The following is a 16,319-nucleotide window of genomic DNA, read 5'->3' as shown; positions in this document are numbered from 1 at the left end:
TTTATTCAACCATTAATTCAAATATTTAAGTAACTTCTTTGTGCCAAATCCTGACTCAGTACTAGAAAAATAAATCAAACATTAAAAGACTGCATTCAAGGAGTTCTAAGTCCAGTGAGTTTAAGACAAATTATAAGAAGGAAGTACTGGGCCATCAAAGAAGGAGGTACCTTTCTCTGAAGGGAGGAGAGAACTTTCACTTTGATTATGGCCTTGTCTAAATAATGGCGGAGTATGTGGACTTAAGAGGCTTCCACAGCCTTGGCTGCTCATGACAAGAGCCTCGGTGATCACTGATGTCATAAATAAAAGTGTCAATTGTTAAATCAACAAGAGTCACTGTGCACTTGTTCCCCATGGAGGACCTTTGTCCTTAATGTGTTGTACTATGAGAATTAATGGTAAAACTAGTCATTGAACAGTACTTTATACTTTGTGTGTCTGTGTGGGTGCAAACTGTTGAAATCTTTACTTAGTATTACTGAGTTGATCTTCTGTATATAAAGATAATTAAAAATGAATCTTAATGAAGAATGGGATGGGAGAGAGAGAATAGAAGGTGGGACGGTTTGAGGGTGGGAGGGAAGATATGGGGGCAAGAACCGCTCTAATCTAAAAGTTGTACTTATGAAATATATATTTAATAAAATCTTTCTATTAAAAAAAAAAAAGAAGGAAATATAAGAGATTAAAGGCTGAGACTGCTCCAAACTACCTGACGGCTAGTACTTTGACTTGCTGACTATGTGACTTTGAGTACATTTTTCACTTTTTTAAAATTTTATTTATTTGAAAGACAAAGTTACAGAGAGAGGTAGAGTCAGAGAGAGAAAGAGAGGTCTTCCACCCGCTGGTTTCACTCCCCAACTGGCTGCAATGGCCAGCGCTGAGCTGATCCAAAGCCAGGAGCTTCTTCTGGGTTTCTGTGTGCAGAGGCCCAAACACTTAGGCCATCCTCTACTGCTTTCCCAGGCCATAGCAGAGAGCTGGATGGGACGTGGAGCAGCAGAGACTCAAATTGGCGCCCATATGGGATGCCAGCACCACAGGCCAGGGCTTTAACCCACTGTGCCATAGCACCGCCCTCCCCCTACATTTTTCATTTGTAAAACAGGCTAAAGAGAGCCTATGCGGGGGCTGGCATTGTGGTACAACCAATCAATGAAGCAATTAACTCTGCTTAGGAAGATGTCAGAGGTGACATCAAATCAAGTTTGAAGGAGTAGGAATTTGCTGGAGAGAAGTGCGTTCTAGACAAGTAAGAGCATATTCAAAAGCAAGAACAATGAAAGAGCCCATCATGTCCAGGTAACAACAGAAACCACATGATGGCAGGACAATGAGAAAAGAGATACACAACAGCTATTACAATGGTACCAGATGGTTAAGTTATATAAGCCAAGTTACTAGACCTTACACTTGAGACATCAAGAACTACAGAGAAAGTCATATTTTAGGAGAGATCAAGGTTCAAATACCAATTTACTAAATATATGTTCTCAACTTCTCTGAGCCTCAGCTTTTTCATCTACAAAATAAAGTATTACCACTACCCAGTTTGGAAGATTACTTGGATTAAATATCTTCAAAATGTCTTGGCACTAGGGCTGAAGTTTAATATGTACTGAAACAGCAGCTGATATTATACTCACCACTACAGTCAATTTTCTTTTAAAAAATTTTTATTTATTTACCTATTTAGTTGAAAGTCAGTTACAGAAAGCGATAGACAGAGACAGAGAAATTGTCCATCTGCTGGTTCCCCAGATGGCCACAACAGCCAGGTCCAGACCAAGCAAAAGCCAGGAACCAGGAGCTTCATCTCAGTCTCCAACATGGGTGGCAGGGGCCCAAACACTTGGATCATCTTTCACTGCTTTTTCCAGGCCATAGCAGAGAGCTGGATTGGAAGTGGAGCAGCCGGGACTCAAACTGGTGCCCAAATGGGATGCCAGCACTGCAGGCAAAGACTTTAACCCACTGCACCACAGCACTGGCCCCAGCCTAAGTTTCTTCATTTATAAACTAAGGTTACTACCTATTCTATTTGCCTCATTGAATTACTAGAGGAATCAGAAAATACGTGGCCAGAGTTGTGGCACAAGTTAAGCTGCTGCTTGTGACACTGGCATCCCATAAAAGAGTGCCAGTTCAAGCTTCTTGCTCATGTGTGCAGAAGGCAGTGGAAGATGACCTAAGTACCGGGGTCCCTGCCACCTAACATGGGAGACAAGGATGGAGTTCCTAGCTTTGGCTTGGTCTGGCTCTGATTGTTGTAGCCATTTGTGGAGTGAAGCAGTGGACAGAAGACCTTTCTCTCTCTTTCCTCCACCTCCCCTCACTCTGCCTTTCAAATTAATTTGAAAAATTAAGGAACGAAAGAATGAAAGAGCACTTATTAAGCCATGATGGTATATAAACTAAACATCCTCATGCCTCAGTTCCTTAACTTCTTTGCCTATGATGATCTTGTCCTCCCTTCTACCTTAGCTTTTCATTTTCATGGTCATTAACAATAATTTTAACCTTTCCTTGACTTCTGAATGTCCTCCCACTCTTTCCCTTTGCAAGAATGCAATTCCCCCACCTTCAAAATCCAGCTTATATTATACACTAACTTCATAAAGGCATGCACAATCATTACTCTGAGGGTTCTTCTTTTCCTTAGAGATTTGCATTTATTGACTACAATGCTCATCTTATAATCATTGCTGGTCTTATGAGTAATAAACTAAATATTATTATTTTTTTTTTGTTATATCTCCATTTAGAACAAAAGCTCCTTGGGGAGGAAAAATAAACTTTTTTTTTTTATTTGACAGGTAGAGTTATAGACAGTGAGAGAGAGAGAGACAGAGAGAAAGGTCTTCCTTCCATTGGTTCAGTCCCCAAACGGCTGCCACAGCCAGCACTGTGCCAATCCGAAGCCAGGAGCCAAGTGCCTCTTCCTGGTCTCCCATGCAGATGCAGGGGCCCAAGCACTCGGGCCATCCTCCACTGCCCTCCCGGGCCACAGCAGAGAACTGGACTGGAAGAGGAGCAGCAGGGACTAGAACCCAGCACCCATATAGGATGCCAGCACCGCAGGCGGAGGATTAACCAAGTGAGCCACGACGCCGGCCCCGGAAAAATAAACTCAACCAACTCCACCCCCAGCCCAGACATACATACTTTTTTTTTTTTCTTGGGGGGGGGGGGTAGCATTTATTTATTTATTTGAGAGGTAGAGTTACAGAGAGGGAGAGACAGAGAGGTCCTCCATCCACTGGTTCACTTCCCAAATGGCTGCAATGGCCAGAGCTGAGCTGAGCTGGTTCAAAGCTAAGAGCCAGGAGCCTCTTCCAGGTCTCCCACACAGGTGCAGGGTCCCAAGCACTTGAGCCATCTGCTACTGCTTTCCCAGACCATAAGCAGAGGGCTGGATCAGAAAGAGGAGCAGCCAGGACATGAACTAGTACCCATATGGGATGCCAGCGCCACAGACAGAGGCTCAGCCTACTATACCACAGCACTTTCCACAATGTACATACTTCTTAGTCCAATTTCTATTCAAATAACATCTTATTTAATGAAGTTTCCAAAATTTAGTCTATATTCTACAAACTATTCTCAAGGTGAATATAATCCTGGGGTATGTCTTATACATATGACACCCTAAAGCAATATTAAACCAATTAAAATTTCAATAATCTTCCCTTTAAGATATTTTATAATTTTACTCATAACTTTATTTACAGCAACAAGAGAAATTATTATTTTTTTAAAGATTTTATTTATTTTATTTGAGAGGCAGAGCCACAGACAATGAGAGGGAGAGACAAAGAGAAAGGTCCTCCCTCCGTTGGTTCACTCTCCAAATGGCCGCAATGGCTGGAGCTGCGCCGATCCGAAGCCAGGAGCTAGGCGCCTCCTCCGGGTCTTCCACATGGGTGCAGGAGCCCAAGGACCTGGGCCATCCTCCATTGTCCTCCCAGGCCACAGCAGAGAGCTGACCAGAAGTGGAGCAGCTGGGATTAGAACTGGCGCCCACATGGGATGCTGGTGACCACATGGAATGCCGGCGCCACAGGTGGAGGATTAACCCACCACACCACAGCACCAGCCCCAACAAGGGAAATTATTAACACTAAAGCATATAATCCACAAGCATCAGTTTTAGTTGCTTCTTTAGTAAAGACCTAGAATACCGACTTAACTCCTTGATTCTTTTCAGCACTGTCTTAAAAAAGGATGAAAAGCTAAGCTTCTCTTCCTTCATTAACTCTGGAAAAATAATGTTATACGAACAATAAGATAGCTATTTACTTTTCCAAAAATCGTTATTAAAATGTGAGAAAACATGATCTATAACTTATTTTGTTAGAACTTTAAACCTGTTAAGCCAGGGAGGGTGCTATGGTGCAACAGGTTAAAGCCCCAGTTTGCAGCACTGGCATCCCATATGGGTGCCAGTTCGAGTCCCGGCTATCCCTCTTCAGATTCAGCTCTCTGCTAATGCGCCTGGGAAAACAGTGGAAGATGTCCCAAGTCCTTTGGCCCTGTACTTGCCTCCCGGCTCCAGATTGGCCCAGCTCCAGCCATTTTGACCATGTAGGGAGTGAACCAACAGATGGAAGACCCCTCCCTCTCTCTCTCTCTCTCTCTCTCTACTTCTAACTCTTTCAAATAAGAATAAAATAAATCTTAAAAACAAAAACAAACAAAATAATCTGGCAAGCCATTTCACATTTCAATTCTATAAAATGCTAAGATAGGGGCTGGCACTGTGCCGCAGTGAGTTAAACCACTGTCTGCAGTGCCGACATACCATGTGGTTGCAGGCTGAAGTCTCAGCTGTCTACTTCTTCATTTTTTTTTTTTTTAATGATTTATTTGAAAGTCAGAGTTACAGAGAGGCAGAGACAGAGAGAGAGAAACAGACAGAGAGGTCTTCCATCCACTGGTTCACTCCCTAGATGGCCACAACGGCCAGAGCTGCGCCAATCCGAAACTAGGAACCAAAAGCTCCCACGGTACAGGGGACCAAGGACTTAGGGGCCATCTTCCACTGCGTTCCCAGGCCATAGCAGAGAACTGGATTGGAAGTGGAGCAGCCGGGACTCAAACCAGCACCCATATGAGATGCCAACACTGCAGGCGGTAGCTTTACCCACTAAGCCACAGTATCGCTCTACTTCTGATTCCTGCTCTACTTCTGATCCAGCTCCCTGCTAATGAACCTAGAAAAAGCAGCATAAGATGGCCCAAGTGCTTGGGCCCCTGCATTCCTGTGGGAAACCCAGATGAAGCTCTTGACTTTGGTTAGGCCATTTGAGGAGTGAACCAGGGAACAGAAGACCTCTGTGTGTGTGTGTCTGTCTGCCTTTCTTTCTCTAATCCTGACTTTCAAATAAATAAATCATAAAAAATGATAAGACGAACTGGAATTCTACTTTGAAATCAATGAACTGCCAAAGAGTGGCAAGGATGACAACAAATAATTGAACCTTCATCAGGTGAGACCAAAGGCAATATTACAAAGATATTTTTTGGTTGTTTGAGTGACACACAGTGGAGGATTCATCTGAAGACAGTCATGAAAAATAATAAAAAAAATAACAGGAAACTCTGGTTTTGTTCCATAACGACTTTAATTCCTTACTATCTATAACACTTACTAAAACACTGTGTAATACCAACCTATTAACCTATGTACAATGCCAGAGAATTTTAGCTACTTTTCTTCCATACATTCTTAAACCAGGCATACTACACATATTTGTTTGAATCCCAAATAAATCACTTAGTATAAGCATGACAATCCAGTCTGTTCCTTCTTTCAGCCTGGGCATATTTAACTTTTTGGGTTTGAGGAATACAATATGCATTAAGCACATTGGTTAACTTCCATAGTTAAATGGACAATTCCCCTTTTATAAGTGGAAACTCATTACCACATCTTCTGCTATTCACTGCAGCATCAGTCAATGCCTTCTTTCAGTATCAGCGTGGTCATCTGTAATTCCTTTTGGTAATCACCATGAATCTGCTTTCCCTTACTACTAAATGGCAATGCTAATATGAAATGAGAATGAATGCCAGAGATACAAGCACAAGTACCAAGCTGTTTCAGGGAGGGATTTGAACAGCATTCAAGAACTGGATATCTACCTCAAACTAGAATCCATTTTCATTAATAAAATACTAGAAACCAATTAAGTCACAAAAACAAAAATGAAACCTCTCTATGGGTTTCAGCTTCATAACTTAAGAACTTCTCATGAACTTGTGCTACTCCTCTTTTGAAAAATAATCCTCTTAACCACATCAAAAAATTATCATGTGCCCAAATAGACAAAAATCACATGGAAATGTACCTCAGCTATGAAGTAATAAATCAAGATAACTAATCATATGTGTTCAAAAAATTTTTTTTGACAGAGAGAGATAGACAGTGAGAGAGAGAGACAGAGAGAAAGGTCTTCCTTCTGTTGGTTCACCCCCCAAAATGGCCACTACGGCCAGAGCTAAGCCAATCAGAAGCCAGGAGCCAGGTGCCTTCTCCTGGTCTCCCATGCGGGTGCAGGCGCCCAAGCACTTGGGCCATCCTCCACTGCCTTCCTGGGCCACAGCAGAGAGCTGGACTGGAAGAGGAGCAACCGGGACTAAAACCCGGTGCCCATATGGGATGCCGGCGCCACAGGCAGAGGATCAACAAAGTGAGCCACAGTGCCGGCCCCCCCAAAAAATTTTTTTAAGTCACAGAGTTGGCGCTTTGGCGTAGCAGGTAAAGCCACTGCCTGCAGTGCCTGCACCCTATATGGGCGCCAGTTCAAGTCCCAGCTGCTCCACTTCCGATCCAGCTCTCTGCTATGGCCTGGGAAAGGAGAGAAGATGGCCCAAGTCCTTAGGACCCTGCATCCTCGTGGAGACCCAGAAGAAGCTCCTGGCTTCAGATCGGATCAGCCCAGCTTTGGCCACTGCAGCCATCTGGGGAGTGAACCAGTGGATGGAAGACTTCTGTCTGTCTGTCTGTTTCTCTCTGTTTCTGCCTCTGCCTCTGTGTAACTTTGCCTTTCAAATAAATAAATCTTAAAAAAAATTTTTAGCTTTAGTTATATAACCAACCATAACGTGATTGAAAGAATTCTTTGCAGTACCCTAATGTAAATTGTGTGACATGTAGAAAAAGGAAAAAATACAAAAGTGATATCTAATTTTCTTTTTTTTTTTAAGACATTTATTTGAATGTCAGAGTTACACAGAGAGAGAAGGAGAAGCAAAGAGAGACAGAAGCGTTCCATCTGCTGATACACTCCCCAACTGGCTACAACTGCCGATCCGAAGCCAGGAGCCAGGAGCTTCTTCTGGGTCTCCCACGTGGGTGCAGGGACCCAAGGACTTAGACCATCTTCTACTGCTTTCCCAGGCCACAGAAGAGTTTTGGATCAGAAGTGGGGCAGCCAGGACTCAAACCGGCACCCCTATGGGATACTGGCATTGCAGGTGGGAGCTTTACCTGTTTCGCCACAGTGCCGGACCCCAGGACATCTAATTTTCTATCATTCTGACTATACTAGAACTAATAATAATTAGCCAAACAGCATATTTGTCCACGTCTCTTTCTTCTTGGCCTCCCATACTCTGAAAACAAATAAAGGGGTGAACCAGTGCATGGGAGTTCTATCTCTTCACCTTTCAAATACATATTTAAAAATGAATGGGATTTAAAAAAAAAAAACAAATATATCATCATATGAAGCAGCCATCTAATTATAATTCTTCCCAATCATCCTCCTATACAACTTTTAAATGTCTTTCTCTATAATGTTATTCCTTCACATGTCCCACATTTGAGAGCTTTTTCCTTAAATACATGCCCTTTGCCCTTCAAGTTACCTCCAGGAAAACCTTCCCTTTGGTCATGGTTTTTTCTGAAGATTTATTTTATTTATCTGAAAGACAGAGTTGCAGAGAGAGAGAGAGGGAGAGACAGGAAGATCTTCCAACTGCTGATTCACTCCTCAGATGGCTGCAATGGCCACGGCTAGGCCAAGGTGAAGCCAGGAACAAGGAGCCAGGAGCTTCATTCCAGTCTCCCTAAGTAAGTTTAGGGGCCCAAGCACTTGGGCCATCTTCTATTGCTTTCCCAGGCACATAAGCGGGGAGATGGATCAGAAGTGAAGCAGCCAGAACTTGAACAGGTGCCCATTTGGGATGCCAGCACTGTAGGCAGCGACTTAACCCACTGCACCTTAGCACCAACCCCTATCATCAGTATCTTGAAATTGGTACGGCCTCAGTTCCAATCCTTTCCATCTATCATACTATGGGAAAGGGACTAGTAAAGATTTTGCATAATGTCTAGTACTCCAAGCAAAGCAGACATTGATTTTCATGGCTTGTGGCATTTCTTCCAGATGGGGGAAAGACATAGAAAACAAAGACACTTGCCATGTGTCATCAATGGCATGCATAAATTAGAATGCCAGCTCTATTAGAGTACAACATAGAACTATACCAATATGCTCTATGATCCAAGTATCTTAAAGGAATGAACTTCATCACTTAACGGTTTCAACTAAGAATTTCTTGAGGGTCACACCTGGTATCAAAACACAAAAAGAATATACTACACAAAATACATGACATGTTTACCGCTATTTATATAAATGATTACTTAATAGATTATAGGAAGTTCTTGTGCAATACACACACACACACATGTATAAATTTTAAAGATTATTTATTTGAAAGGCGGTATGGTAGACAGAGAAAGAGAAAGAGATCTTCCATCCACTTGTTCACTTCCCAAATGCCTGCAATAGCCAGAGCAAAGCCAGGCCAAAATCAGGAGCCAGGAAATCCATCCAGGTCTCCCACGTGGGTGGCAGGAACCCAAGCACTTGGGCTATCATCTACTGCCTCCCAGCCACACCAGCGGGAGGTGGAACAGGAGGCGTAGAGTAGCCAGGACTCACACCAAGCACTCAGATACAGATTTGGGTGTCCCAAACAGTGGCTTAACTCACTTCTGCACAACACCTGCTTCGACTTTTATTATGATCTTTAAAATATTTGTATATTTCATCATCTTATCACAGACTGATTTATTAGTGAAGTTCTTTTTCACTAGAAATCTAATGCAGAGAACATTTAAAACCAGAATCATCAGTCTTCTGCAGCTGCATATACTATAGAACATTTCCTCACTAGCATTCAGCTGCATCACCATTAATAGCTGTACAACCATAAAATGCTAAGCACTGTATCTTAATAGTACCTTATAGGCCGGCACCGCGGCTCAATAAGCTAATCCTCCACCTGTGGTGCCAGCACCCCGGGTTCTAGTCCCGGTCACCGTCTTCCAGTCCAGCTCTCTGCTATGGCCCGGGAAGGCAGTGGAGGACGGCCCAAGTGCTTGGGCCCTGCATCCGCATGGGAGACCAGGAGAAGCACCTGGCTCCTGGCTTCAGATCAGCGCGGTGCGCTGGCCGCAGCGGCCATTGTGGGGTGAACCAATGGAAAAAGAAGACCTTTCTCTCTCTCTCTCTCACTGTTCACTCTGCCTGTCAAAAATAAATAAATAAAAATAAAAATAAATAGTACCTTATAGCTGCACATCACTACACTTTCCTGAATAGAAACCACCAATCTAAAGTATTAAATATATGAGTATCTCAAATTATGTATTTCCCATTAGTTTGTGTAACACTCTAACCTGTAAACAAATAGGTCTTAATCTGGGTTAATGCATATAGAAGTAACGTCTCATTAAGAAATTGAGGTCAAATTCTTAGAGCAGTAGTTGTCTTAAAACATTTTTAAAAATAAGTATATAAACCTAGATTACAAAATTTCCAAATATAAAATACAAGTTAAAAGGCTAGACAAAAGGATGTTTAAACTAGTACAGTTAACAATATATCCTTTATGACACACTGTAACTTATCTCTGTCAGAAACCTCCCTGGAAGCCCTTGGGAGACCAACAAGAAACCTACTGGGACAAAAAAGAACAGGAAAAAAAAATTGTAATTGTATCACCCTTCTAAAAGCTCTCTTCTTCTTTGTGACCTATAGGTTTACCCTGCACATTCGGTGACTCCATTATGACTATATAAAATATGTAACTGCCACAGAGAGAAAAGTCATGAGCATAGGCTCAGAAGTCGAAAAGCCAATCTGAATAAAGGCTCTGCCATACAACAGATGTATATACTTGTCCAAGTTACTCAACTCTCTGTGTCTCAGCTGCCTCAGGGGAAACGGGAATAATAAACCTACTTCACAGGATTATTATGAAGATTAGGAGATAGGGGCAGGTGTTTGGCATAGCAGTTAGGATGCCACTTGGGATCCTCATCCCATATCAAGAGCGCCTGGCTCCACTCCTGATTCTAGCTTCCTCTAAGGTGCACCCGAGGGGGCAGCATGTGATGGCTTAACTAGTTGGGTCTCTGCTCCCCACCCCCATAAGAAACTCAGACTGAGTTTCCAGCTTCTAGCTTTAGCCTGGCTCAGCCCTGTCCCTGCTGTTCCTAGCTTATGGGGATTAAACCAGCAGATTGGAGCTCTGTCTGGTCATCTGTTGGCCTTTCAAATAAAATAAGATAAATATATTTTTAAAGATTATAATACTCATTAAGCCTGTAAATTATTTACCTGTTTATTATTCTAATAAAGTTACCACATTCTTTTAAAAAATCTATGTTTCCGATAATGGTTTCCTACATCTGTAAGTGCTTCAAGCAACATACCACAGCTAAGATTCCAGACACCTCTGAGGGGCTGGTGCTGCAGTGCAGCTGGATCAAACCCTGACCTGCAGCACTGGCACACCATATGGGCACCGGTTTGAGTCCTGGATGTTCTGCTTCCGACCCAGCTCCCTTCTAATGCACCTGGGAAAGCAGTGGAGGATGGCCCAGGTCCTTGGGCCCCTGCACCCACGTGGGAGACCTGGAAAAAGTTCCCGGCTCCTAGCATCAGACTGGCTCAGCTCTGGCCATTGCGGCCATTTGGGGAGTGAACCATCAGATGGAAGACCTTTCTCTCACCTCTCTGTAACTTTCAAATAAATAAATGTTTTTTTAAAAAAAGAAACCCTGGGCCAGCACCATGGCTCAACAGGCTAATCCTCCACCTTGCAGCGCCGGCACCCCGGGTTCTAGTCCTAGTCGGGGCGCCGGATTCTGCCCCAGTTGCCCCTCTTCCAGGCCAGCTCTCTGCTATGGCCCAGGAGTGCAGTGGAGGATGGCCCAAGTGCTTGGGCCCTGCACCCCATGGGGAGACCAGGAGAAGCACCTGGCTCCTGCCTTCGGATCAGCACGGTGCACCGGCCGCAGCATGCCGGCCACGGCGGCCATTGGAGGGTGAACCAACAGCAAAGGAAGACCTTTCTCTCTCTGTCTCTCTCTCACTGTCCACTCTGCCTGTCCAAAAAAAAAGAAAGAAACCCTAAGAGTTTGACTCTTTGAGTCCATCTAAGAAACAACATTCAAAACTCTCCAAAATTTGCACTTGATGGTAAACTGATTAAGAGAGAAATTTTACCAATTTACCAAATTAAAGGCAAAGAAAATGACAGCCATCTAGAACTTACCAGAGAAAACAGAAATTTCCACTGCTGTAAGATCTGTTTAGGGCAGGTGCTGTGGCGTAGCAGATAAAGCCGTCACCTGCAGTGCCAGCATCCCATATGGGCGCCGGTTCGAGTCCCGGCTGCTCCACTTCCGATCCAGCTCTCTGCTATGGCCTGGGAAAGCAGTAGAAGATGGCCCAAGTCCTTGGGCCCCTGCACCCGCGTGGCAGACCCAGAAGAAGCTCCTGGTTCCTGGCTTTGGGTCAGCCCAGTTCTATCTGTTGTGCCCAACTAGGGAGTGAACCAGCGGATGGAAGACCTCTCTCTCTCTCTGCCTCTCCTTCTCTCTGTGTAACTCTGACTTTCAAATAAGTAAATAAAAAAAAAAAAGAATTCAGGTTGTTCACTCTTCAAAAAAAAAATCTGTTTAAAGCAACAGGATTGGGGCCGGCGCTGTGGCATAGTCAGTAAAGCAGCTGCCTGCAGTGCTGGCATCCCATATGGGCGCCAGTTCCAGACCCAGCTGCTCCACTTCCGATCCAGCTCTCTGCTATGGCTAGAGAAAGCAGCAGAAGATGGCTCAAGTCCTTGGGCCCCTGCACCCGCGTGGCAGACCCAGAAGAAGCTCCTGGTTCCTGGCTTTGGGTCAGCCCAGTTCTATCTGTTGTGCCCAACTAGGGAGTGAACCAGCGGATGGAAGACCTCTACCCCTCTTCCTCTCTCTCTCTGCTTCTCCTTCTGTGTGTAACTGTGACTTTCAAGTAAAATGAATAAATCTTTAAAAAAAAAAAAAAAGCAACAGGATCTATCTATTACTAGGAACCTACTGGATTTATTTCTCAAGTTTAGTCAGTGGCTTAACCTTGTTTATCACTTTAAACCTTTTAAAGGAGGCCATTTAATTTTGAATACCTGAACTTGAAAAATGCTTCAGACAGATTATTTCCAGAACTATCCTACTACATTACTTACATTCTCTTTCTAATAATTTTAAATCCAAGGGCATCATTAATGAAAGCCAGACTATTTTTTCTCTATATTGTCATCCAGAAAAACAAATCTTTTAACATACTTTTTAGAAATATTAACAAAATACCTTACAAAAGTTTTTAACATCTTTTAATTGTCTAGAGGGTTTTCATTCCCAGTATCCTATTTACCCAAAATGACAGGACGTCTGAATTTTTAAAATTAACATTTTCCTAGATGAGCCAATACAACAGGAGTTGGTTATTTCAACATAAAACAGAAAATAAAGTTAGATATATGCAGCATCTTGAAAAGACTACCAACCAGTCTGATTTCGGCTTTTCATTGACACCGCTAAAGTATCGGAGCACTGAAATGGTAAAGGATAACTGTCTCGATTTTTTTCAGCATTTACGCCCTTCAATACACAGTTTGCAAAAATCTTTATTCAAGGTCCTATATATCCAGTTTAATAAGCCTGCAACAATTCCGTGGTTGGCGGTCAACTTTTCCTCAAAACTTCATTGTCCATATTGTCTATCTGCAATTGTATTAGGTCACCTTGAAATTCTCCCCTCTGAAACGCATTTAGAGGCTCGTTACCAGTATGTCTTCAAAAATTACCAAGAAGCCTCATGTGTGATGGTGCTTGCCTTGACAGACAGACAGACCCCTCCTCCAGCTTCGGAGGCCCTGCAACAGATGCCTGCACCACGCTGCCCTCGGTACCGTGCCGCAGCTGGCCAGCAGGCACGGGATCACAAGGCTGCTCGACAGCCCCCAGGTCCTTCCTGCTGAGAGAAAGTTCTGGCGTCCCGTGCACAGGCCGGCGCAGCGCTGTCACCCAGCTTCGCCTGTCTAGTCACCAACCCAGCCAGCCCAGGGGGTGCAAAGCTCTCTGAAGCCGAGTCGCTGGGAGAGGAGCCGCAGCGCGAGGAAACTTCAGTTCCGAGGTTCATCCCTGACCCAAATCCCGGGGGCCGGGCAGGATATGCGGTAGTAATGCAGTGGCTTCTTGGAGACCGGGAGTCTCAGCGCCCCAGGACTAGCCAATCCGGGCTCCGTCCCAGGCTCCGACAGGAGCACTCGGGCGGCAATGCGGCTCCACAGCCAGAAGATGAGTTCCTCTAATTTGGCCTCCCCCCACCCCCCAATATCGCTCGCCATCGCAAGGACATTCTTCCAGGCCGACGTCTGCACCGGAAGGAAGAAAAATCACGCTTTGGGCACTAGGTAGCCCACGCTTGGCGAGCCCGTTCTCATTCCGCTTCTTCGAGCGCGGCTTGGCCGGCGCGATGTGGGGTTTCGCGGACATCGGACCAGGGTCCTCTAAGTTACTGCTTTCCGAGCCCAACGAACAGCCTGATAACAACAGCTCCATGCACACCCAGGGCAAGCGCAGTGTGGGACCGGCCAGCAAGGCGTCTGATAACTAAGGTTCGCCTGTCGCACGTGAGGAATGGGGACAACAGACAACAAAAGGGACTCATCCATCAGCGTCAGGGAAGCGGGGAGGACCCCCGGAGCCCTCCGAGGTCCCGGCCGCGGCAACGCTCGCCCCCAAGCCCTCCTCAGCCCTCCCTTCCCCTGGGAGCGTCAGGCCGGGCCGACGCGACCCGGGCACAGCGCCCTGGCTGCGGTGCCGACACCCGAAGCCCGACAGGCCCAAGCCGCGACCCCGGCGGCCCGAGCTTGGTGAGAGATTGCGGGCTGCGAGGAGATGCGGCCTCGCCGCAAGCTCGGAGGCCCCCTGAGAGCAATCAGAGGCCGAACGGCGAGCCGCTTCGCAAGCCGGAGGGGAGCCTGCAAGGCGAGAGGGCCGGGAGCCCGCAGGAAGGAGGTTCCGGGCTCGGCCGGCGCCTTCCCCGGACCGCCGGCGACGCCCGTGTTTACCTGAAAGTCTCGGTCCTCGTTGAAGCGGGAGAAGCGGTCCGCCATTTTGCCGCCTTCACTCCTCTCAGGACGACGCGCTCCGGTTCGCTCCTTCCCTCCGGCGACACCCGCCCCCTCCCTAGCTCCCCGCCTCCTCCCACGCCCACCGGGCGCGCGCAGCCGAGGGAGGGAGCGAGCCGGCGAGAGGGCGCGTCCCGACGCCAGCGCAGGCGCCTTCCAGCCCCGGGGGCGGAACCTTCCCTCGGGTCCCCGGCTCCGCATACGGACCGGAGCGACCCACCCCCGCGGCCGCGCGTGCGCACTCGGGCCCGGGAGCCACAAGCGCTTCCGGAGGCAAAGGTCACAGGGGCCCCCGTGTGGACGAGTCCGGAGGGTTTCTCTGCGCTCGGCGTTCACTTAAGTGTTCACCGTTGTGTCCGCATGGACGTAAAAGTTCATTCTTTACTCATCAAGTGTCAGTCTGAGCTGGTGCTAGCGAGTGCAGGCTTCAGAGCCAGAAGCAGTCTTGGTTCATTCACCCTGAGCTTTACGCGGTTAACGAGACAAGAATGACTTAGATTCTTGTGGGGGAAAGTCAGATAACTAGTAAAATAATGGTTTAAAATATTAACGGATTAAAAAAAAAAAGCAAAGAAACTGGCTTCGGTGGTGAGGAGCCGCCGTGACCTGAGCCAGGGCAAGCGGCTGGCAGCCCTGGGGCCGAGGGAGCTGTAGACCCAGGGCCTCGTGACTGCACAGAGCTGTATTTTTCCTTTTTCCAGTAATCCGCGGAGAGAAGTTTGTCTCAGGGGACCGACGCCGTTCTGACTCTACCAAAGCTCCCTGGGCTTCGGTTCCCTTTTTATAAAATAAGGAAATTGAATTTCTAATCTCTACTGCTGCTACCCAGCGCTGACTGTGTGTGGGCCAAGAAATCAGATTTTTTCCATCCTGCTACCTTCCTGAGGACCTCACCCAGCCCTCCTGCACTTTTAGCCAAAGTACATAAAACGCAGAGGAAGGGTGGCAAGACTCAGCCGCAGTTTTTCGAGGAGTTGACAGAAGTCGTGCGATGGGAGAATGGCCTGAACCCTAAGCTTTTGGAGGAAGGGTGTGTGTCCTCCACCCCCCCCCCCTTGCCCTCTTGCCTCGCCTAACCCCCAGCCGAGGCAGAATACAGTGAGGAGACAGACACCCGGAATTCAAACAGTTGTAAAAAGACTGTAGGGTAAATGTAGCAGGTGGACACCGCCCATTTACTTCCTCGCCCTCCCAAAACCTCGTTACAGGGACGGGAAAGGAATGAGCGGGGACAGCATAAACGAGAGAGAGTTGTCGGCAGTGTTCTGGAGGCTGGAGAGCATGGCTAAGTGGAAGCGGCTTGAACAGAGTGGAGAAGACTACGTCAGGGAGTGGAGAAGCCAGGAGAGAAGTCAACACTGAAGTGCGCCAGAAAGGCCCAGGAATGAGAAGCCCCTGGCACCAGTGACAATGAGAGTGCTGCTGGGGGCTGATAGCAGCACTGGTTCCAAGGCAGCTTAGGGAGACATTGGATTCGAGATCCCTTTTCCCTCTCGAGGAAATTGGAGGTGTTCGCTCTGGAAAGCTGGGGCCGGAGGGTCTCTGGACCGTAGCATCCGTGACACAGAGATGCCATGCTGAAAATGGGAGGACTTGGTTAAAGCCGACGTTCTGGTCTCCCCGCAGGAGACTACAGGAACATTTTCTGGGAAACTGAGGAAGAAAAACAATGTCTCTCCAACATAGAGGTCATGTTCCTCCCCAGATTTCCCACACAGCAGTCCATCATTCAGGAAGCCCCATCCACACGGAGCTTCCGTTCCGTGGCTTTTTATGTGTGAGTGGACAGCCAAGGATTCCCAGACATGTGAAGGGGACCCAAAACAGGAAAAGCA

The 16,319-nt window shown here is 46.4% G+C and overlaps 1 protein-coding gene across 1 annotated transcript in view; it reads right to left on the bottom strand.

The window, feature by feature from the left end:
• Nucleotides 1-14,534, bottom strand: part of GPATCH8 (G-patch domain containing 8) — a 104,176-nt gene extending 89,642 nt beyond the window's left edge. The window contains exon 1 of the mRNA XM_062215622.1: nucleotides 14,425-14,534. Coding sequence (XP_062071606.1) covers nucleotides 14,425-14,469 — 45 coding nt within the window. The 5' untranslated portion in view covers nucleotides 14,470-14,534. The remainder of the gene's footprint in view (nucleotides 1-14,424) is intronic.
• Nucleotides 14,535-16,319: the final 1,785 nt, after the last annotated feature.

Source organism: Lepus europaeus, chromosome 18 (assembly GCF_033115175.1).
Source record: "Lepus europaeus isolate LE1 chromosome 18, mLepTim1.pri, whole genome shotgun sequence".
NCBI classification, from domain to species: Eukaryota; Metazoa; Chordata; class Mammalia; order Lagomorpha; family Leporidae; genus Lepus; species Lepus europaeus.
The sequence above is the reverse complement of the archived record's forward strand: the minus strand, read 5'-3'. Positions and strand labels throughout refer to the sequence as shown.